The following is a 25,697-nucleotide window of genomic DNA, read 5'->3' as shown; positions in this document are numbered from 1 at the left end:
TAAAATCAGGACAAGGCCTGACTATGCCATCACGCGTGTAACGATTGACAAAAGGGCATTTGAAACATGGGACTCCTCCTACACTAAAATCACGCTCGATGACACGTGCGCTAAAAACGGACAGTTAAAAAGATGTGCGAGTAATGGCGCAGGAGTACACCACCAGATGAGCAAGCCAGCTAGTGATCTGACCGGACCCCACATGTGGTGGACCACACGACTGATCCATCATGAAAAAAAAAAAAAAGAACAGGCCTGATGGTACCGCCTTGCAAATGGTCAATCACGAAAGAGCGCAAATATTCAAGGGACTTTATGACTGAAAGGCCCAAAATTGATGGCTAGGATCTTCGGATCTTGGGGAACTTTTCAGGTTGGGTATCATCAGGCAAAGGCATTGGATAAATGAACCATGGACCTCACTTGTAAAAGCCCAAGATCGATGCCTGGGATCTTCTACTGTTAGGTAACTTTTCAGGCTCGGTCACATCAGACCGTTGGACCAGTGAAGCTTGGGGCCCACTTTGTAGACTATGCTAATGGTTCGCCACCAAATGAGGAAAAACCAAAGATTGATGGCTAGGATCTTCAGATCTCAGAGAACGGTGGGCCCCACTAGCAGAAAAGAATATATGGTTAAAAAATGCACGCCCGGTGGGACTCGAACCCACAATCGCCTGATTAGAAGTCAGACGCCTTATCCATTAGGCCACGGGCGCATCTCTATAGTTTCTGCGTTATAATATTAAATGTATATATCTTCTAGTAAATACAATATCACTATATTTGAGCTACGGTCCTCTCTCGCACATACTCATGTATTTTCTTGTGATACGCGACTGATCCCCTAACAGGTGGGCCACAAAGTTAGAATCAATGCATTGGTTGATGAGTTGATCAATCTGACCACACAAAATATATTTCCCACCATGAAGATCGTCTGTCTTCGAAATCAGGATGATCCACCCATTATGTGGTCCATACTGTATATTGGGTAGTAATGTCTGTTATTAATCATTCCAACAATTTGGCCCACCTGATGAGCGCTGACTAACCTAATTATTATAACAAGTGATCTTCATGGTGGGGCTACCACTTGCATGGTGTGGATGTCCAACACAAGTGGGACATGATTGGGAAGGATGGGGCTGTATGACAAGATAGTATACAGCCACAGTCGGCTGTAGGTGATCCAGCTCTCCTATAAAAGGTAATGAGGTTGAAGTGATGTTTCTTTCAAATCCAATTGGAAAGTAATGCGATTGTAATTTGGAGCCTGGACCCTCCATCCAAATGCTGATGAAGAAATTCGCAATTTGATTTTTTTTTTTTTTTTTTTTTAATTCCACATTCATCTAGCTAGTGATCACGATTCAGTAGGTGGTACATCCAAATGGGCCCATCAAGTGTGCTAAAGATTTGAAGCGTTCGTCAGTTGGGGCCCACCACAAAAATGCATTGGCACATAAATCAGAGAAACCCTCATGAACTCGAATTTGGTCTGGCTTGTGGGCCCCAAAAATTAAAAGACAGCCCTTGATTATCGACATTTTCTGTGGACCAAATCTAGGCCCATTTGTATCCGTCACTCTCCAGGATTCAGTTTAACTCTCAGCCCAACGGGCCAGCATAAGGCCCACAATTTAAATGGGCCAGGTTCGGGAAGACGTTGGACCGAAACAAGGTATTTTACAAGTAGACACCATGCTTCTGTAATGAAGACCATTGTTTGTGGCCCACCGTCGATGGATCAAGCCGGAAAAATAGCCAGATCCGAAAGATCCTCGGGTCCAACTTCCCAGTTTTTCAGTTGAATGCAGGCCATTACGATTCGAAAGGTTATATTGTACTACAAAGGATTTCGGGCATGATCTATGCTCAGTGGGCCACGGCAGACTAGCGGTTTGAATGCGCTTGTGGAGATGATGAGTGTCTTATGTCATAAATGGGCCTGGGCCTATTCTCAAAACTGACTAAGTTCTCTATGCCCGAGCTTGGTTTTCAAGCTAAGCCCGGTGACCATAACCAACGGTGATCCAGACCTGACGTAATTGCTGACCCAACTACATTTATAGATCAAATATGATGGGCCTAAACCCAGAGATGATGGACCAGGCCCAAATACCAGACCTGCTGGCTGCATCCCGACCTTTTGCCTCCCAGGGAACCTGCATGGGTCAGCTGATCACAGCCATCCGTCTTATGATGATACATATATGGGTTGTCATGAAATAATTGTGTGACGTGCTAACATCGACCATTGATTTGTGGAGTTCAATATGGACCATTGAAAGATTTGTTTCCAATGGCGTACTTTCAACTGCAAATGGTCGCCCATGGATAGTGGCATCTAGAAGAAAGGATGGCTGATATCGTCTGAATCTCTATGTAAATGGGCCTTGTTGGGTGAAAAATAGTTAAGTCGCTGGGTCAACTTATGAAATGAACCAACCCTACTAAACAGCACAGGCCCTTCGACACCAGGGCCTAAAGGGGCGTCTACGTTCAAAAACAGTCCGACCTTTCAAGAGGTTGATGCAACTATAAGAACACTGAAAGAAGATGCAACTGTAAGTCTACTTAAATGGTCAACTACCGACCTAACCTATAAGTCAGATATAGCTGGGCTGTAGGTCAGCCATAGCTTGGACAAAGCTCAACTAGAGCTCGATCATAGCTCAGTTATAGTTCGGGATGACCTTCAGGAGAAGGCAAATGCCGGTTTCCTAGGAAGCTCGGCAAATGACTAATTTTCGAAATCAACAGTCCAAAGATCTCTCCCAAGATCTTCAGAGGATCAGATCGGATCCCAAGAACTTCAGGATCTAATCAGGATTCTAAATGGATTTTGAAATAGGATTCGTCTCCAACGTATCAGGAAAGACTCCCTCTATCACATATGTCTTCCCTCTCCTAATAGAGGTATCCTTAGCCAAAGTAAGGTACACACACCTATGCCTTAATACTCGACTGGAGATTCTTTTCCAAAGAGATTTTATCCTACAAAATACCCTAAAGATTTAACTTAGGCATCGGGGGGTCCCTTGCACTAATCAGGGTATTCTTTGCTCTTGTTTTTCTCTGTGTAGGTTTAGATAGGTTAACCAGGAAGGGTCTACCGGAAAACTGCATCAACACGCCCCATAAGGATGAAGAGATATAATAATTGAGCTTGACTATGTACATGGGGCATGTTTGGCCGCAATGAATTTACTAATAAATGTGTAGAATTATGAAACGAATGGCTAAATGAGTGATTGATCCTATTCATTTATCAAAGGGGCACATGATGCATCAACAAATCGTGCACATGTGTAGCATATCGAAGTCATTTATCAAGTGGCCCATTAATGCACAGGTCATTTAGAAGACATTTCTTTTTCTTTTTTTTAACACACCCACAGCACATGGGCACTCAGTGCATCATGAAAATACTATACATTCTTAAAATCCAGCTGATCCACCCATCAAGTGGCCCCAATTTGAATTTGGAGGTCTTTGTATGATTGCAATTGTTGTATGCGTGATGATTGGCTTGGCCTGATTTTTTACGCATCCGATTTTATTGGTGGACCTACCCTGTTGGACGGCTCAAATGCCATAGATACACTACCACGGGTGGAACTCGATCAGTGGGCATAAATGCATGTATTTTAAACACACCATCCATCCATTTGACAGATCATTTTTTGGCATGAGCCCAAAAAAGAGGCAGATCAAATGCTTGAATGGACCACACCACAGGAATCAGTGGTCACCATGATTCCCGCTGTCTAAATCTTTTTAGGGCCTATTGTGATGTTTATTTTCCTTCTAACCTGTTCATAAGTCAAACAGACTTGAAATAAATAAAAGATTGATCCAAAACTTATTTAGCCTCTACTTCAGTTTTAAGTCTGCTTCCTTTTTGGGCTAATGATCTAAAATAATCCTTCAAAATGAAGGGGGTAAATAAAACATATATATCAAAGTGGCCCACCGGTACCCAATCCACATCTATTTTTTAATCCAATGTCTTTGCAACCGACAAAGTAACAGTATTTCGATCGCTCCGTGGACAACGATGCATAGCCATAGATAAATAGCCAAAAACCAATGTGATCCATTCCATGAGTGGACAGGATGATCTCACGGTGGGGCCAACCGATTAGACGGATAGGATGTCGCACAGATATAAAAGGTTGGATGCTATACACTAGCTGGACCGTAACTTATAGTCCAAACGGTTGAACTTCTTACCTTCTATATGCATTAAAAAAATAAAAAATCATATTTTACCTACTAAGCAATTACAAAAGAAACTGAAGAGAGAGAGAGAGAGGATGGAAGGTGGGGGACCAAGCTTTTGTTTTATTTATAAGTTTATCTTAGAAATCCATTTATTTTATTCTATGCAATTCCCAATGTTAGAGAGCGAGAGAAGGTGGTGGTGTTGGGGGGGGGGGAGTTTCTTTGAGAGAGAGAGAGAGAAAAGAGAGATGTTTGTGTTGGCTGGGCTTTTACTTTGCATTATTATCAGACACCTTATCTTCTATCTCACCCTGGTTGCAGAGAACATGACTCTTTATTCAATTCCTGATATATTAAAATAATGGGAGAAAAGGAAGTAGTTTTCTGTATAGTGGAAGGATTTCTCTGTTTTGGATTGGGGTTGCAGCTGCTGCACTCAACACGTGCTTTTCTTTTCCCTCTCTCTCCTTCTATTTACAACTGTATCTGCTCTGTCCTCTGCTCCGATAAGATGATTGAATGTGCCCCTTTGACTCTTTTTACGTGGACGGTTCTTATTCCCACGTGACACTTTGTGGCGCCTGCTTTAGATCTGACCCTTCCACCGTCTCACCTACACGGTTTAGATCTTCATCCATAAAAGTCTGTCCATTTCACCTCTCAGATGAGCGGTGACCGTGAATTTATTTTGTACTTTGTGGCGCACCTGTAGAGTAAAACTGTCTGATTTTTTAGGCCGTAGATCTAAGCACTGTTTCCAACCATAAGGACAGCTCAGATCTCACACTTGCGCCCGCGAGTTAATGGGAACAACCCTACACGCATGTGAAATGAGCAAACCTCTTTTACGCCCCGCACGTGCTAATATGGCATGCGTGCTCGAGATCCGCTCCTTTCATCGTATGGACCCCACTGTTTTCGTTCTGCTAAAAGAAAATGGAACGGTTACATCATCCGATGAGGCCACAAATGCACGTTAAATGCGGACCGTTTGTAACCATGGCCCAAATGATGACTGGATCAGATTGATTTTGAGCCAACAAACGTACACTCGGTGGCCAAATGCATACGGTGGACCACAGAGTGAAAATGAGCATCCATGAAAATCAATCTGGTCCAGGAATCAGGTGGACCACATATGCATTGCAGTGGACAAAGGACAATTTTTTAAGCCATAGATTCTTGAATGGACCGGCCTTATTTAGAGAGGTCATCTGAACGGTGGGGACAACCTTATCAACGTTCGGATGTTCTGTACACTTTTTCAGCTTGACACCTGTACTGCGAGTAAAGGTGCGTGTAGAGAGCGTACATGAACTGCTAGCAAACTTTGGAAAATCAAGAGACAGGAGGTGCTATGTTGCAAGCACCTCACTAAGATGCATAAATTCATCTGCTGTCACACGTGGACACCAGTTTTGGACCGTCCAGATTATGGGCCCCATTGTGGCTGGAGAATCGATGAAATATTCAACCGATAGGACAATCTTGACCGTCCAATTTGAACACTAGATCATTTATTATATGGCAATCATCCAAGATGTCACCAGCTGGATGGTTAGGATATTTAGATCAATGTGAATTTCGAGCCATGCCCCATCCAAATTCAGACTGTGTGTTTGGACGGTCCAGATGGGATATGAATGTATGCCACATGTTCTGTAGATAAGCGTCTGTAACATTAACGGTGCACGTTGGTTGAACTCATATTTCTCTAGTTTTAGAAGTATTGCAGGGAGTGGAAGCCAATTCAACAGGCTGTGTGGTCCCACCGTGTTGTATGCATGCCACCTAACCCGTGCATCAAGTGAGCCCTTCCATGAGAATAAGATATCCCAAAATTCAGGTCTTTTTAATTATCAATTGGACCACACGCACCATAGAAAATAATGGAAAACCACTCAAAAAATATAAATTTATATTGTGGCCTACATGATGATTGGATCAACCTGATGTCTGGGGCTTCACACATTCATGGTAGGGTGAACCTGATGTACCGGTCAGATGCCATACAACCTGATGTACTGGTTGGATGCCATACAACCTGATGTGCCGGTTAGATGCCATACAATCACCCAGTGGGCTAATAGTTTTAAAATCAGGTTATTGGACAATATCTCAGAGAAACCAGCCTCCATTTTTACTTGGGTTAAATGACCAGATATTGCTAGAATACATCCGATCTGGTGGAATAAGATACATTGAAACACCAGCCGTTGGATTTGTTTTTTTTTTCAATGCCGTAAACTATTCATTAGTAGAGCTTTCCCGATATGGTAATGCCTTTAAATAATTCTAGAAGTGAATATTTAAACCCATTGATTATAGAAAGTTTATATCATGTTCAAAACAAAAGAGCCAACTTATTAAAGTAATAAAATATTCCAGTTGAGGGCTTTTATTTATTGAATTTCCATCGTACAAAGTACAACTCATCATATAAACGGTTAGGATCATTGGAAGATGACCCACATTCAAAAGCTAAATCCCCGAGGGATCATATTACAATATTACAATAAGTGGGATGTAGTCGAGCAAACTCTCAAATGATTAAATAACAAGAATCATTTGATGATGACCCACATCTTTGCACATCATACACCATTTCTCAATTTTGGTATGCAAGGGCTACGGCTCATTACTCTGGATATTTGGACTGGACTGGGCTGTCCCTGAGTGGATGGAGCATGCTCCAAAAATGCAGTAGATATGAACATGCTAGCTAGCTACCAATATCAGGACATTTCAGTTGAATGTGGACCATATTAAGGCTATCAATTAAGCAATTAAGATTGGATAATTGGGTGTTGCTGTCCATCTGAGGTGGGAGCATTTGATCTATGGTCTAGATTATCAAACCATGGCCCCACTTATCAGAATTTAAGACTGATGCATCCCATGCAAAGATGTGGCTTGATGCAAACTATTAATATAATGGAAAACGTTGAGATTGTTTGGGAGTGTGGATTTGGAACCCCATGGATTCAGAGCCCCCTGGATTTGAACCCCCGGATTTGAAATCCTCATGTTGTACTTGGCACCATGGATTGAGAATCAACTTTACATGGTATATTTAAGGGGGTTTGAATTTAATTACTAAATCAACTTTAATATCTCTAATTAATAATGTATATAATGTTTAACACAATGATTGTAATAAGCCCAGTGAAACATATGCTTTGCTCGAAAATGATGAAATTTTAAGTCTCAGATGGGCCACAAGCACAAAATCATGTCCGAGTGACTAACTAACAACTTTTAGCTGCTGATTTACATAGACAATGTTTGGACGGTGTTGATCATCATATTAAAGTAGTTATAGTGATGCAATTGATAATCTAATTGTTTTTGAATATCATTAGTAGGCCATGTGCCCAATAGAACAATAGTAACGTGACACACATGTTACATATGCAACTATTGAATGGATTTTAGGTATAATCCAATCTCTCACGAGGGATTTCAAAACCCCCATTTGAGTAGATTTGAAACCCCATGGATTTGAAACCCCCGGTTACCATATGCTACCAAACAATCAATGGATTTGAAATTCCCTCAAATTCCTCCAAATCCAAGGTGCCAAACAATCAAGGGATTTGAAATTCCCTCAAATTCCCTCAAATCCAAGGTGCCAAACGACCCCTAAGGCAGCCTCTACACTAAAAATCTCTAAGAACGAGAATCCTAACTCCTTGGCTAAAATGGACGGGAGAAAATGAACCAAGGGGTCACAACCACTAATCAAAAGGTCAAATATTGTACGGCTAGGATCTTTCAGGTCTGGAGGATGTTTTATGATTCCAACCAGTAGATATCAGAACATAAAACACAGCAAAGGTTCACAATCAACTCAGCACCATGCTAAAACAACTCTTTATTCCCTTTGTTCACTATCTTATTATTTCTATTTGTTGTTTATTTGGTGGAAAATGTAATTGATTCTATTTTTCTTTTCTTTGTTAGTTCTCTATTTCTACCCTTACATAACATATTTGAAGAGAGAAATAAATAACCGCATATTTAAAAATAAGTATTTCCAAAAGAAATCATATTTACGAGTATCATTTAAGAGTTGAGAACTAAGGCTCCTTTTCTTTTGATCCCTCTATTGCAACACCCTGATCCAAAGCTCAAGTGATAGACAGAGTGAAAGATATCTCATCTCAACACTGAGGTCTCGGTATTAATCCCTAGTGGGGGTGGCTAACAGTGAAGTGACTATTTTTACCAATCCCTAGTGGGGGTGGCTAACAGTGAAGTGACTATTTTTACCAATCCCTAGTAGGGGTGGCTAACAGTGAAGTGACTATTTTTACCAACCGGGGCTTTCTACTACCTTTTCTATTAGGCGGCCTCCAATTTGTCAGGTTACTCGGATCTACTCCAAGTTGGATCATAGCCTACGCCGACATTTTGTCATCTAGGGTTGGGCTTCTCTGCTGCACTCCCAATGCTACTCCAATTTTAAAAATTGTCTCTAAATACAAAATTTAAGAAACTGTAGACAAGTGCTTGTAATCCTTATCAATATACAGAGATTACCGCTTTGGTGGAGAATTAACAAAGTCTTACAACTATTAAAGATCTGTCGTTATGCCTGTTCGCTAAGAGGCTACTTCTTTCAAAAGCCATGTCGAAATTATTTCTAATCACCTGTGGCCAATTCTTTCCAAAATGGTCGTCGTTCATATGCACTCTTTGAGATTATGCTTGCTTATCTAATTTGATGCCTAGCCCTGGCTTTGGGCCCTTTTACTCCTCAGTGGTCTCTTTCTCTTTTCTCCTCTCTTTCTTTTTCTCATTTTTTTTTTCCCTTTTAAATTTTTTCATCTCCCTTGTACTTAGGGTGTGAGTTGATTCTTCTTCCTTTTCCCTTCTTAGGACTTGCCTCATCCATTGTATCTTTCCATATTTCACCCTGGGTAAATAATAAGATAGTATTCCTCATTTGCTTTCCAAAAAAAAAGAGTTCACAAGCAATTAATTAAAAGGCCAAATATCATATAGCTATAATATTCCAATTTGGATATATATATATATATACAGGCCATCTATGGCATGATCCAAACAGTTGATATTAATGGGCCTTTACTACAAAATCCCTGACACTGAAGAATCCTAACTACCATTAGGTCGTTTAAAAAAAAAAAAAAAAAAAAACAATTAAAAGAGAAAATACAACAACCGTTCATAATCAGAGAAGAAAAGGTCAAATATTATATACATAGCTAAGATCTTCAAATCTAAGAAATTTTCAACGTCGGAGCTATTCATGACGAGGCCTGTCGTTTCAACTGCCAGGATTATTGAACAATGGGCCCCACTTGTACAAAATAATAAATAAATAAATAAAAACAGCACGGTGTGTTATCTGATCCTTTTGGCCGAATATGATGATCCATAAGCATGCGCTCAAATATTGTACACGTGGCAGACAACTCAAATTAAACAAATCCAAACCTTGTGGGTCCACAAATACGTCATAACCCCAAAATCAGATTTATTTTACAAGTCTCACCATCTGATTAGTGGACGATTTTTGACTGTTGAATCAGGACCGTCTGCTACTTTTCATTTCAACCGTCCATGATATGTCCACTAATTGGCCAGTTAGGACATTGCTTGGATGTACGGCCAATATAAAGTAAGAAATAATTCGAGTTACATGCATGACCACATCTGCAATTTCCGAGTGCAGGAGTATTAATCACCGCACTCAGCCAGAGTATCAAGATTTTCTCTCTCATACATACATACATACATACTTCCCCGTACACGAGAATCTGATCCAATGTGCACGCTATCGACTGCATCATGATGACTAGTGCGTAGATGAGGCCCACCAGTCACAAGGAAAGAATGGGCCCCACCAGAACGGTCCATAACTCTTAAGAGGTGGTGGGTAGGTGGGCCCCACTATCTGATCAACGTCAGATGACAACAAAACGTTGATCTTTCTGGATACATTGTTGTCCAGTGTGTATGCTCTGTGTACAAAGCAATGAGAATGGATCTTCATGTATGTAATGCTTCCATGGCATGACGACATGGTGCTCACATGCAGAGATTCATGTGCACATACGTGCACACGTGTAAGGTGTGTAGATGGGATAACGTGTAGGGGATCAGACATGAAACACTTACAGATGCAATCCAGCGTGAATGGTACGGTTCTCTAGTGCGCACGAATCATACATAGATGTGAATACATACACAGGTATGCAGACGTATGCATGATTAGGTATTATACAACGCGCAGACCGAGAGTTTGTACAGCACGTTCAGGTTGTCAGTTTGTACAGGTGGGACCTATGCCTAAATGATATGAGTCTTTGATATGATAGGCCTCACCCTTTTATGTATGTTGCCACTTACGGTGAATGTGAATCATTGTTTTATTTTCTTTCTTAACCGTCTATTCGGTGGCCCACCTATTGTACGAACGGGATTTTTCCATCTTGTAGATTTTTGTGGGGTATTGTATTGATGATTTGGATCATGGGCCATACCTCTACAAAAAGATCTGCAATGTATTGAATTATGGCAGGCACCTTCCCTCCGCTGGTGACGATTTAAAGAAATTTGTAATTCATTTTGAATGCATGTGAGGTTTTCCGTTGTGTATAAATGCATCCGGACCGTCCAAGAGGTTCGCTCTGCTATAAAATTGGAACCCGAACAAAATCAGGATGATCCAATTATAAGGTAGTCCACACCATATGACACAAAGGACGATGACCCAAGAACCTCCAAATTCATGTGTGGTTGGATCACCTTGAATTTTGGGTTTTCCCATTTTCAGTGGAGTGCCCATGTTGAACAGGTTGGATGACATTCACATGCTACATTGGGCCCACATACCTACAACTGGTTGTGTATGAGATACAGGTAAAATAGTAAATTTATATCACATACCCTTTTTTATTTCCTTGCACTGAACACAGGTAGAAAGTACATGTATGCAACGACAGCCCAAAAGAAACGGGAGGTGTTACAATTAATCGTCCTTTATATATATATATATATATAATTCCACATGCGTAATAAAAAGCCGTGCGTGTAAGATGTGGAGACAAAATAAATGTTGCTTAGATTAGGTGCCGAACAGTACCAGGCAACGTGGCCCACTTGCTAGGATGAGGCGATCAGATCACCAATAAAAACAGTTAACAATTCCATGAAGATGAAAGGTGAAAGGATAAAACGCTGGGGATTGATATTAGAAAGAAATAATTAAATTATAATTACGAAATTAACATCAATAAACATGGACTTTAAGATAAAAGGAAAAGATTAATCATGGTATAGTGTCCATGGCTGTTAAGCTAATTTCATGAACCTTTTCATGCATATGAAGAGAGTTGTTTAAGTGAAAATTAAAGAGGGAAATTATGAGAGTGAGAATGGGAGAAAATATAGTAAGTATATATCTCCATTTGTGCATTGTGGTCAATATCCCACATATTTTCAAAATCTACATGGTTTATTATTTTCTGATTTTATGCCATAACTCTCATGATTTTAGCATGAAAATATTAAAAGTTAAAATAATTAATTTTTATCTATAGTTTTGAAATTTTAAAATAAATTATTAGTTTATTAATAAATGCTTTTAATATTTCATTTTCTGCAAGATTTTTCTGATAATATCAATGGAAAGCATAAAAATCTGAATATCCCCTAAGAAATTCCCCTATTGAGACCAAAAAAAAAAAAAAAAAAATGACCATGAGACTTGTCACTATACTTAATAGGCCCACATATAAAGTTAAATGATTTAGTTATTAAAAAAAAAATGCCCACAAATAATCAATGTAGGCCGGTTAAAATACAAAAAAATAAAATAAAAAATGAATAAACTAAAATAAGAGAGAAAAGATAGAGATTTACATGTGTTGGTAATATACTTATTACATATAACAAAAATAAAATTTGTTTCTTTAATAGAAATAAGAGAAATGCAAATATAACACTTACATTTTTATCCATATAAGGAAATTCATATCAAAGAATACTCGGGAAAATAAATTAGTAAAATAGAGTACCTTTTTTTTTTGTTTTGTTTTACATGTGGCTTTCCTTATATAAACCACGCAGTGGAGAGGGCAATTATCGCTTGGTTTGCACAAGGAATTGTAAAAGGAGAGGGAAACATCTTCATTAAGAGACAATACTGCTTCAATTGATTCAAACCTTCTTCTTGTTTATCTTGAAGATGGGCCTTAATCCACATGGAATTTATCTTATGATCTTCGCTAAGCACCAAGATGTGGTTCGATCTTAGATCTAATACATCCATCAATTTGCTTCAAACTTTTACATGTTTTTTTCTAAAAATAAATATGGTCCACTTAGCTATTGGCTGAAATATTGGAAACAGGTGGATTAGCTTTAAACCATCATTCAAGTTTTTCAAAATTGTACGTTTGTTTTTCTAACTTTGGCTCACTTGACCACTATACCAGCCTATTTCTTGGACTGGGTCATCAATATAGTGGTGCCATTGAGATAGAAGGATTGGACCTTGAAGCATTCATGCCTTATTCGCACATGTGTGGCATGTACATATGTTTTATTGCACACACATGTAACACTAGCATAGCTCTTATTTAATATTCCAGTAGAACATGACACTCATACATGGACACTTAGAAATTGTGTACATAGCACGTAAGTTAATTCAAACTAAACTAAAGAGTCATGTCACAGTCCCAAAATTGTATTGGTTAGCCATAGAAAACATCTATTTCTTGGACTATTATTAATTGAAATATGATAATTGTATAGTTTTCATTTTTAACTGTCCAATAAATACCCATCAATTTGATGGTGGGATAAAATAAGTATGATTTTTGGTTTGTGATTTTTACAAAATAGTCTCTTTATAGTTTAACATGCATGCATTAAATTAAAATTTAATATCCATGCAAGTGAAATTGATGTACTTGCATGCCACTTATGCAACTTTCAAATGATTTGAAAATGCTTGTCCATCACCCATCACACTCTGCTGTGGTACGAAAGTTTTTCTCTGTCCCACAACTTACATCGGATGTCAAGGTACTCTTATCATCTATATGTAAAAAGGGAAATGGTACTATGAGGTTGACCTCGTGAGAAGCTCATGCTGTGTGGGCCCCGCTATGATGTGTGATAGACATCCATCCCATTAATCAGATGAACCCTTTCATAGTGATCCATGGCCTAAAAATCAAGCAACTCTATGACTCAGGTGAGTCACACAAAAGACAATAGTTGAGAGTGGATGCCTGCCTATTAAAACCTTTGTTATTGTATATAGAGCCCAGTAAGATGTGGTTTAGAAATCCGGCCTATCCATTGTGTGTTTCCGGATGAGGGGTCACACTAAATTTTAAGCCATTCCAAAACTCATGTGGGCTCCACAAGTGCTTTTAAATGTTTTAGGCATGATTTTCCATGATATTAGATGGTGTGGCCTCCTTGAGTTCAGGATACAGCTGATTTTTGACACATCTTATAACCCAGATGGGCCTACTAAATTCACAGTGTGGATTTTCATCACACATCCCGGTGGGGCCCACAGAGCTTGACCTCATGGGAAGCTTGTCACGAGGTCGACCACATGGTATCATTTACCATGCAAGCCTTACTCTGGGTAACTGCACGAATCCTGTTCCAACATTTCTCTTTAACACGGACCGTATGTTTAGTTAAAAAGTCAATATTTATGAATACACGTGGATAAAAATAAATAGTCTTTGTCCATTTGCGATTATCAGCTAGAAAAATCCTTCCAGAAAAAAATTTTCTTCCGATTGTGGTCCATCTACATTGGCTGCATCCCAAAATGGATGGTCCAGCAATCACGGCATGTGGGCCCCACACTAGAGAGCTAGTTGCTAAGCAATGCAAATTTGAAGGTGGCTGTTTTCATCCAAAGCGGATTGGGTAGTGACCTCAACCTAGTGTTTTAGTGCTGTGGGGCCTACTGTCATGTATGTGTTTTATCCATATTATTCATTTTTTATTTTTTATTTACACATCATTTTAGGGCTTAAGATAAATAATGAACCACATCAAATGCTCAAGTGTACCACACCATAGGAAACAGTGATTAAACAACCACTGCTAAAATCTTCCTGGGGCACAAAAGTTATAGATCAAGTGGATGTCTACGTTTTCCTTTCATCCAAGTCCGTGTGACCTTATCAACAGGTTAGATGGCAAAGGTTTCAACGGTGGGTGTCATTATCCCAACGGTTTCCTCTAGTGTGGCCCACTTATGCTTTCGAATCTACTTGATTTTTTTGGCTCATGTCTTAAAATAATATGAAAAAATAGACAGACAGAGTGAATATAATATTAACATATATGGCAGAAGTACACATAGATGAATCAATCAAAGTAATCCAATACATCGATCAACGTATAGAACACATACATCAAGGTGGGCCCCACCACACTAATCCGCTTCTGTTTTCATCCCACCAAAAGAGAGGAAGGTGGCAAGCAATACAAGTTGTAAGGAGCAGTTGCATCAGCTCCTCCTGATCCTTCTAGAAAAGCGTTCCGCAGCAGCGACAAGAACAATATCAGGATAGCAGTGAGATTTAACGGTGGGATTCTCTCCTTGGATGCCTGACACTCTTATATGTTCCGTCCGATTTGAGTCAGATTCCGGCCATTTGAAGATATCTTATTTTATTCATCTCCTGACATTGGGTTGTTCTTCTGACCCCTGTCATGTGACTGTGGGGTTTTTTTTTTTGTTTTTATAAAAGCCTCTGTAACTCTAGTGATTCTATAAACGTTGTGCGTGCGTGCGTGTATGCGTGCGTGTAGGAGAAATGATCCGGTAGGGTTGATGGTACCATGTAATCGATCTATTGTGAGGGTCACAGTGATGTTTGTCAGACATCAAATCCGACCATCATGTACAAAATCTCAAGAAAATATAAATATCCAAATATCAGCCGGATCAGGAACTCATATGGGCCGCAACATCAGGAACAGTGTAAAATCATGTACGATACTACTAAATAGCGTTGTGTGTCCCACATAAATGCTGAAGTAGCCTGCATTTCTATATGTATCCATTTATATGTGATTTTCACACAATGAAAGGGTCTGATTTCGTATAAACATCATGATAGGCCGTACACAGAGTCCATCGATCCATGTGCATCCCCCTCTCCACTATTTCCTGTGTGTCCCACCTGAGTAATATATCGGGCTGGTTTTGTGTCATGGTCCTAAAAAATCGGGGACCCACCTTCTGGACGGATTTGATTTCCATAAAACATAACAGTGGGCCCCACAGAGGTTGACACAACAATAAGAATGGAGTCACTCCACGCTCCAGAGCACTTCAAGTTACATTGAGTCACTAGAACAATCAAATGAAGTTCCCATTAAAGTCCAAGATATATTGATATTGATTAATATATGTGTGTGTGTAAAATGACCATGAAGTGTCGGTATTACCATATGGGGCCCACCGTGCTGTAGCATCAGATCCACCCTGTCAGTGAGGTGTGCCCTTAGATGTTAGGCCATGAGTCCAAAAATACTGCTGTTCATGCGCCACATAAAGATAAAGAACAATTGGAAGGGGACACCCAACTAATTAAATTTTCTAAATTATTGTAAGTCCAATGTTGGTGTGCATATACCATCCAAACCATTCATCACATGTGGCCCACAAGGATGAAGGGATGCACCAAAAAATTAGGCCATTTCAAGACTCAGATAGGCCACACTAGTGAATTTAATGGGTTTAGGCATGACTTCACTGATCCCTTTTGAGTGTCTGATGATCAATCTCTTTTTTGGTTTTGGGACGAAATCACGTCTGATGGCAAGAATAGATGTCATTCACACATCAAGGTGGACCCTGTATGCGCACGTGTACAACTCCCATATGTTGGAGCACTGATGTGTGAGTGCCTTCAAACATGTCCATTAGATGTGCCTCCCATGTTAGGCCTAGGCTCCAAAATCCATCCCGTTACTACGGTGGGCCATTCCAGATGGATTGTGGGGTCCATGTTGCGTATATGTCATTCCCCGCACCAGAATCATGAAGGAAGAGACCGAACTACACCAAAAGTTGGGAGGGTAGGTTTTAGGTGTGACTGCACATTACTCCCTGATCTGGCATGTCCCACCTGAGTTTTAAGCTCCCTGATCTGGCATGTCTCTCCTGATTTTTAGATCACAATTATTGTTAGGATGTACGGTCGACATGAGACATGAAATGCACAAGATGCATTGTTTGGATTCCATGTAGACATCATAGATGGGCCCCACACAGCTCGAACTTGTGTGCTCATTCCCATACATGTGTATGTATTTGTGTGGGAAATGTTCATATAGAGTTCACCTTGCCGTTAAGTAACGGTGAGATGGGGTTCCATGCGCTCCGCTGTGGTGTTTGTGATGTAGGATGTGACACAGTTCATTCCTAGCATGGTTGGATCAAAAGAAGGTAAACTATAAATTGGCCATAACTTTATGATCCGAGTATTGTTACAGAGTTCACAACCTATTAATCTTTACTGTAATGGACTTTCTCGGGTGAAATAACCCACAAAGTGGGTCGCTCATGTCCGTTTTGTCAACAAACACGTGATTTCAACTTTAAAATGAAATTTTAAGGAAAAATTATTGTTTGTAGTATTTTTTATTTTTGTAATTTTATTTTTTATTTTTTTTAGAGTTTTAGATTTTCTTCTTTTTAAAAAATGACTCCTAATCATGCTAGGACTCTACTAGCGAGAGTTTATTTGAAATTTTTTTATTTTTAAAAATTAGGTTTTGAAATAGTTTTACTAGAATAAGGATTTTTATTAGAGTTATAATATTGCTACTTTTGATAATTATGAATTTTGGTTTTGTTTTTTTTTTCTTTATTAATGGTATAATAGAGATACATACATATTAGATAATTATCAATCAATTAAAATTTTTTAGCAACTTTTTTTTTATTTCTCGTGGATTGAAGAACTTTCTCTTATGGATTCAAGAGTGCCTTGTGGATTCAAGGAGTTTATCAATCGAAGAAAGCAGTGATTGACTTCATCATGTCCTCCCCTACACCAGTCTGGCATCCACCCTGTCATGCGCTGCTTGGAAACTCAAAATCTAATTCAATTCATGACTCTCCTTTTTTTCAATGTCATTTTTTTTATTCTTTAAAAAAAAAATTAAAAAAAAACAAAAAAACAAAACCTTCATTCATCCAGAAGAAAAATTTACATGATGTGGAGATTTAGGCTTGCCCAAGAAAAAATGACTTGGGCGAAGCCAATCATAATGAAGATGGAAAATGAAGGAAAAAATATATATTTGGACTCGCACAAGAGGCACAATAAAGATGGAGAACAGGTCACAAGTTCTTACTCCCAGGGATATTCCTGACTGACCCAAGACCCACTGAGTCTAGGAAGAGGAGACCTTGAACTTGGGACGGGAGCTCTGAAAAATTCCGGATAACGGAGGCTGATTAAGTCTCACTACCCAAGCGAGCCATACTGTCAGACGGCTCATTACGTTCCCTAAAGATATGCACAAAAAGAACTTCCCCTCTGAGCTTCATCCTCTAAATTTTAGTCAACCAATAGGCTCATTTCCAGCTCGAGAGGCCCTTATCATTCAAAAGATCTATCACCAGTTGAGAGTTTGATTCCACCATCACTTTGGTTAGGCCCAGAGAGAAAAAAAAATTTGTTAAACCGGCATGCACTGCCCTTAGCTCCGCTATGATGTTGGAGCCGAAACTGTAACCTTCTAAGAAGGCAAAGATAAATTCACCCTTGTCATTTCTACAAACACCCCCGCTACCTGACTACACCGGGTTACCCCTAGCCGACCCGTTAACGTTTACTTTAGACCACCCAAGCGAGGGCCTGGCCCATTTCACGATCCTCGAAGAAGCTGAAAAGGGGTAAGAAGAGTTTTGCCCCTGGACGTGCTGATTCTATCTAATTTCTGGCCCAGCCGAGCGAGACAAAGAGCTACCAGCCAAGCAGGTCAGCCACTTATTAACATTCGCAATGACTTGGGGAACTAAGGTGAGCCTGCTATTATATCTGGCCCTATTTCTCGAATTTTAGATCTCCCAAATAATGAAGCACGGGACTAACATTTTTAAAAGGGAGACTTTCCCTTGAGACAATGAAGTGATCCACCATTGATTCAACCCGATGACAATGGATTCAGCCCCTCCAATAAAAAGATTGTAGATCCCACTAAAATATTCCCAGGTGGACCTAACCAGCACACCGTTGATAAAGAGGTGAAGAAGAGACTCACTGCAATGGCCCGAGGTTGCTGGGTCCAAGCAACATTCACATTTGGATGCCAGCTGAATTCCTCACCCTTGGACCGCACCGTTCACAGGGACAACTCTCCAGAGAGATCGCCATACAAACAAAGAGATTTTTAGGGGTAGCTTGGGATGCCACACCCATTTAGCCCATTCTCTACGAGGACGGTTGGCCTTACTGATTTTTTAAGGTGAGCTGACCGAAAATTCTCTAGAGGGAGTGAACGGTCATATGCATTTATCTGAGCCATCCGAAAGGCAGAAACCCACTTGAAAAATGAAATCCACTACGTGCTAGGGGAGAAATGATAAAGCCGAGCTCAAAGGAAGCGAGTTGCACGCACCCAGGACCTGATTCACTTTTAGGGACAGCAAGCTGAGAGGGATAGGCTCGTCAACAAGCTGCTGAAGAGGGCCTAGTCTCATCTAGTTATCTGCCCAGAAACTGCAATCACCTTGACCCTGCAGTCATTGGGCATTGTTTTCCACTATCGCCAGCAGCTTGTAGGTCTTCTTCCACATAGGTGAAGCAAAGATAGATGGGCTACTCAAGCCAGCAGGGCAGAGGACCTGACCGCACTTTGCGTTCATAAAACCGCTCCATAGACTATCCTTAGCCTTGAATTTTATTGCCCATCCTAGCTTAAGCCTAAGAACAGCCATGAATTCTGATAGTTAATTTTCTAATGCCCAATCCACCCTCTTCTTTGGGCAGCATTATAGAGTTCCAACTCCTCCAATGCAACTTCCCCTTGCCATCGGCCCATCCCCAAAGGAAATTCGCAAAACTGATTTCTAAAATAGAGAGAACCTTAGTTAAGATGTGAGTTGCTGCCATCAAATGGACTGGAATACTTCCAAGAACGTGTCGCACTAATACTGATATGCCCGCCTGAGAGAGGAAACGTGCCTGCCACCCAGGAAACGCACCTCCACTTTATCCATCAGAGGTTGAAATGCACCTCTATTCAGCTTGCCAAAGGCCAAAGGAACACCCAGGTACGTCAACCCAGAGGCATCTTTAGAAATTCCAAGGAATCTATCGATAGACCTGACCCTGCAAGTTGGCAGCTTGTTTGAACAGTAATAGGCACTCTTGCAGTGATTAATTTTCTAGCTCGAAGCTGCTTGATAGGATTCAAGAAAATATTTCATAGCTCGGAGCGATGCTAGGCCCCCGTTGAGGAACATAAGGTTATCTGCCACATAAAGCAGGTGAGAGATTGTCGGGCGTCCTCTCCTATTCTTAAAAGGCTGACATAGACCCTGATGAATCAGATTTTGCAACCCTCTGCTAAGAACTTCATCAACCAAGATGAAAAGACTCGGGGAGAGAGGGTCGCCTTAGCAGATGCCTCTAGATGATTTGAAAAAACCAGCAGCCTCGCCATTTATTAGAACCGAGAACCGGGCGTTACCCCAACATTTTTCAACCAACTCTACCCCATGAGGAGCTGAAACTGAATTTCAAAAGGACCTGCATAAGAAACGACCAATCCAGCTTATCATATACTTTTTCCATGTCCAATTTTAAAACAATATTACTCGGACTTTCCTATTCAGCTCCCTGACCATCTCTTGGGCAATGGCAATACTTTCCGCCATGGAACGGCCCTGGACAAAAGCGCCTTGCTCAGGAGAGATAAGCGAAGGCAGCACTTCACTTAGTCTAATAGAAATGATCTTGGCGAGGATTTTATATAAGCAGTTGCAGAGGCTAATGGGACGGAAGTCTTAAAAATTTTTTGGGGCTGCTGATTTTGAAACTAGGCAGATGAGGTTAGCTGACACAGCCCTAGGAAGAGTGCCACCTTGGAGGAGGAATGTCGCAGCTTTGAGGAGGTCATGACCAATGACGTCCCAGCATGAAGCAAAGAAGCTACCAGGGAAGCCGTCCGAACCAAGGGCTCCATCTTTCGGGATGGATAGGACGGTCTGCTTCACTTCAAGAAGAGAGGGAGGAAAGAGTAGCTGAACATTCATTTCTAGAGTGACCAGATCTGGAATTACGTCCAGCAGGGCTGGGTTACACCATTGTAAATAGTTGAGAGTCCACTTCAACCCACTGAAACCTTCCTAATTATTTGTGGGGGCCACCAAGATGTGGTCTAGCCATCCAACCCATATGTTATGTGTATCCCTCCCATACGAGGGATTCTAGCTACCAATTTTTAGGCCGTTCAAGTCAAGTTGACCCCTAAAAAGTGATTTTAGATGCTCTGGGCATATATAATTTTGCAATATTCCAGATAATGCGGCCCATCTGAGTTTCAAGTACGCTAATCTTTTGGACATCCCATGTTCAAGAGGGAGTCACCAGATGCACAGTTCAGGTGTCACACACACATCATATATAGCAAGACCCACATTTATAGTTCAACCTTACCATAAGCTTATAGGAATATTTCCTTGCGTGTGTGAAATGCTAATGTCCTAACATTCAGAAAGCTTTTCAATTACATGTGGTACACCCAATCAACTATCTAGACAATGCATTCACTAATATTATTTGAGGCAAGCCATTTTGAAAAATTCTGCTAATCAGATGATCTTAAACCTTTGACTGAGGCCAATTTATATAAGGCGGGTTTGGATTGATGGAATCTACTGTAATGAATAGTATTTCCTCCATGATTATATTTTCTACCGGATTCAGATAGATTCCCACAATAACATCAGAGTTCATTACATTCCAAAAATTAGTGTCTTGGATGCACCGTATTCCAATTGAGTGCATCAACCTGGTAATTGGACTTACAACATTACAATACTGGTTTTACCGTTTCAATGCTGAATATTTTTGTTGGTCGATCAGCGTATAAAACGCACTTCCTACCACAGCCCAACCATCACAAGTCCCTCTTCCTATTGTCATCCCAGATCTGCCTGTATCCTCTCTAGAGTCTTCCATGTCACCTATGTCGGTTATACATCACGAACATACTACTGGTAACTTAGTTGTATAGATAGGAACACATAAGATTTTGCAATTTTTGAAAGGAAGTCCTGCTTCACAACACTGCAACGTTTCTCCTGTATCAGATCAGTCCATGCCTTTCCCACCCGGTGAGCTAGAATCTTTTAATGTTCCTTCTCTTACTTCAGACCTTGATATTCTCATTGCTTTACGAAAGGGTAAAAGATAAATTTCTACTAAATATCCTTTATCTGATTATGTCACATATCATGCTATGTCACCATCTTATCGTATGTTCTTAGCTTCTATCTCTTTTGTCACGATTCTGACGCAGGGGAGGACTGTCTGATATTCCTAAGTGAAAAGCTGCAATAGAGGAAGAAATGAGAGCTTTGACTCACAATGATACTTGGGAACTAGTGTCATTACCCATAGGGAAGAAGGCAGTTGGATGTCGTTGGGTGTTTACAGTTAAATATAATTCAGATAGTACCATGGATCGGTACAAAACACGGCTGGTTGCAAAGGGATACGCACAAACCTATGGGATTGATTATTATGTGACCTTTGCTCCTATTGCAAAGATGAATTCCATTCATATCTTACTGTCCTTAGCTGCAAATAGTGATTGAGAACTTCATCAATTGGATGTTAAAAATGCATTCCTTCAAAGGGATCTTCAAGAAGAGATGTATATGACTCCTCCACCTGGTATCTCGTTTCCTGGCCATGAAGGGCAATTCTGTTTCTTAAAGAAATCCTTATATGGTCTCCGCCAATCTCCTCGAGCTTGGTTTGACCGATTTAGTGGGGTGGTTATTAGTTTTGGATATCGACAAAGTGTGGCAAATTATATTCTTTTTATTAGACGCATTGGTGATAGTTTTACTGCTCTTATTATCTATGTCGATGATATAGTTATCACCGAAAATGATCCAATCACCATTTAGGAGTTAAAATCTCATCTTCGACGTGGCTTTGAGATTAAGAACCTTGGCCCTCTAAAGTATTTTCTTGGCATTGAAGTTGTAAGATCAAAGTCAGGTATTTTTATCTCGCAACGTAAGTATGTCTTGGATCTTTTACAAGAGTGTAGAAAATTTAGATGTCATAAAGTTGATACACCTATTGAGCAAAACCATAAGTTGGGTGATGTGGAAGGAGAGCCCCTTGTAAATGTCTCACAGTATCAACGTATAGTTGGGAAGCTAATTTATCTCTCCTTTACTAGACTTGATATTACTTATGTTGTAAGAGTTGTCAGCCGATTTATGCATGCTCCTCGTTCAATTCATCTTAAGGAGACCTTTCGTATTCTTCAGTATTTGAAGGGTTGTCCTGGAAAGGGTTTAATATTTCGTAAATATTGTCACAATCAGATTGAATATTGGACAGATGTTGACTGGGACGGATCAGTTACCGATAGACGTTCTACATTGGGATATTGCGCTATGTTGGGTGGTAATCTTATTTCTTATAGAAGCAAAAAACAGTGCGGTTGCTTGCTCTAGTGCCGAGGCCGAGTTCCATGCAATGGCACATGGTATTTGCGAGATGATCTGACTACAGAGATTATTGAAGGAATTAGGAGTTGATGTTCCAACTCCAACTACCCTGTACTGTGATAATAAAGCGGCGATTAGCATTGCTCATAATCCAGTACACTATGACCGCACAAAACATATTGATGATCTTCATTTTATTCGTGAGAAGCTACTTTCTGAGCAGATTTGTATGATGTTTGTTCTTACTACCGAACAACATGCGGATATTCTCACCAAAGCAGTTGGCACCATTCAGTTTCAGTTTATGCTATCCAAGCTTGGTATGCTCGATATCTTCCAACCGGCTTGAGGGGGAGTATTAAAGTGTATCTTCCAGAAGTATAACGGTCCAACTATCCAGCTATGACTACTACAATCAAGGACTACAATCAAGGATTCTCTAATCAAGGTCCAGCTATATATGACTACTACAATCAGGGATTCTCCAATCAATACAGCCACTTGTTTCTATCTTGAGGTAATAGCCCTTTAATGTAGCTGATCTCTCTCCTTAATTTTATCTGTTTGTGTAATCTCTTATATAAGTGTATACGTAGGGATTAAAGAAAAATAACAATCTTCACGCTTTCTCCCAACTTTCTTTCTTCCTTTCTCTCTCTCTCTCTTCCTCTACAAACTCTATTTCCTTAGTTTTAACTTCTTCTTTTCCTTTGGATGTCAAATTAACTCCATTTACTCCTATCAAATGCATCCATGTAACATTTAATCCCAATTCTTCTTGTTCAAATCACCCTTTATGTGAATCCAGAACACACCATGGTCGGACTCCAGCAAATATACATTAAATCCAAACCGGCCCTTTAAAAACGCTAGTTGTTAGACCATTCCATGCAGGTAAAAGTACACCCTTTCCTTTTCAATATACATTAAATCCAAACCGGCCCTTTAAAAACGCTAGTTGTTAGACCATTCCATGCAGGTAAAAGTACACCCTTTCCTTTTCAGGTAAGTAATGGTTGAAAAAAAGATAAAGCCAAAAGACTTTATGATAATAAATGTCCATGTGTTTTAAAAAAAAACAACAAAAATTATATGATATTCAGCTTCTTCCTATATAAATATATAGAAACAGAGTCTAATTTCCAATTGGGTTGATCGGTTCCAGTAACACTTAGCTGGTCCTATTTTTATTCCTTCCCTTCCCTTTTTCTCAGCTGCAATTTCTGATTAAACTCCAACTTCACCACTCCCTCTCTTCGCCTTCCCCATCCCTCTGTCTCTCAGTCCCTCTGTCTCTCAGCTTTTTTACTTCTCTCTCTCTCTCTCTCTCTCTCTCTCTCTCTCTCTCTCACCTTTTCCTTCTTCCCTTCTCTTTTCTTGCCTTTATTTCTTTTCTGGGCTTTCTCTATAGAGTGTGGGAATCACATGGATGTGGGCCTACTAAAATCTGTAAGAGAAGAACAGATTGATATGATGATGTTGATGAACATGGACAAACTACCCGAATTCAGCAGCCCCTTCTCCGACACCATTCCTCAGTCACCGTCCATCGACTTCTCATACACCAATACATTGCCTGTCTTCGATCCAATGCCATCTGTGAATTCACCTACATTAATCAATCCAACACCCTCCTCATCATTTATCGGCAATACAATTCAAGAACCAGCAATGCCATCTCTCCTTCCAGATGTTCTAGCCGGAGGGCTGAGGGACACAATCGAATTGCCTGGTGAAAGTACACCTCAATCTTCACTATCCAAACGTAGCTCAGTGGCAGCGATGAGGGAGATGATATTCCGTATAGCTGCAATGCAGCCAATCCACATAGACCCAGAATCAGTAAAGCCACCCAAGCGAAGGAACGTGAAAATCTCAAAAGACCCACAAAGCGTGGCTGCGAGGCATAGGAGGGAGAGGATAAGCGAACGGATTAGGATACTTCAGAGACTAGTTCCAGGTGGAACGAAGATGGACACGGCGTCGATGTTGGATGAGGCGATCCATTACGTGAAGTTCTTGAAAAGTCAAGTGCAATCGCTGGAACGGGCGGCTGCTAATAGAAATATGGGTGGTCTTAGACTTCCGTCGGCAAATTCAGGCATAAATTACCCACAGATTCCAAAAGGCTACCAAGCTTGTCAGATTTAGAGTCCTAGCTAGCTAGTTGCTTAGTTGAAGAGGATTAGTTAAAGTAAGAGTATATTGTGGGAGTTATGATGGTATGGGAAGCTGTATAGAATTAGAATATGATTGAGTTGGTTAAGAGTCCATATTATAGTTGGAGATATCTTGTTTTGTTGGTTGATATTGTTATAAATCTATTGTTGAATACATAGTTTGACTGTTTGTAAGAACAACAGCTCTCTCTCTCTTTCTCTCTCTCTGTCTCTACATTTTAATCTGAACATTTTCACATTTTCTCGTCTTTTGGTAGGAATTTTCGTCTTGTTTCTTAGTTCATTGTGATTGAAAATACCCATGTGCTCCAAGCCTCTCTCTCTCTCTTTCTCTCTCTCTCTCTCTCCGAATACGGACGCGGACTGGTACCACCTCCACCAGGACATAGCTAGAGACGGACGGTCCTGTCAGGGGCTCTGTGGGGCCATCATGATGTATATATTTTATCCATTCCGTCCATCGCTTTTCGATAGATGTATGGCTCTGTCAGGGGCGCTGTGGGGCCATCATGATATATATAATTTATCCATGCCGTTCATCTATTTTTGATAGATCA

At 40.2% G+C, this 25,697-nt stretch overlaps 1 protein-coding gene and 1 non-coding gene across 2 annotated transcripts; one reads left to right on the top strand and one right to left on the bottom strand.

The window, feature by feature from the left end:
- Nucleotides 1-646: 646 nt before the first annotated feature.
- On the bottom strand, nucleotides 647-719 carry TRNAR-UCU (transfer RNA arginine (anticodon UCU)). The gene has a single exon. It is a non-coding gene; the product is annotated as a tRNA-Arg (tRNA).
- A 23,405-nt stretch (nucleotides 720-24,124) lies between these two features.
- Nucleotides 24,125-25,292, top strand: LOC131244373 (transcription factor HEC1-like). Its single transcript, XM_058243992.1, has one exon. The coding sequence runs from the start codon at nucleotides 24,386-24,388 to the stop codon at nucleotides 25,109-25,111; it is 726 nt and encodes a 241-aa protein (XP_058099975.1). The 5' UTR covers nucleotides 24,125-24,385; the 3' UTR covers nucleotides 25,112-25,292.
- The last annotated feature ends 405 nt before the right edge of the window (nucleotides 25,293-25,697 follow it).

Source organism: Magnolia sinica, chromosome 4, assembly GCF_029962835.1.
Source record: "Magnolia sinica isolate HGM2019 chromosome 4, MsV1, whole genome shotgun sequence".
Lineage (NCBI taxonomy): Eukaryota > Viridiplantae > Streptophyta > Magnoliopsida > Magnoliales > Magnoliaceae > Magnolia > Magnolia sinica.
The sequence above is the reverse complement of the archived record's forward strand: the minus strand, read 5'-3'. Positions and strand labels throughout refer to the sequence as shown.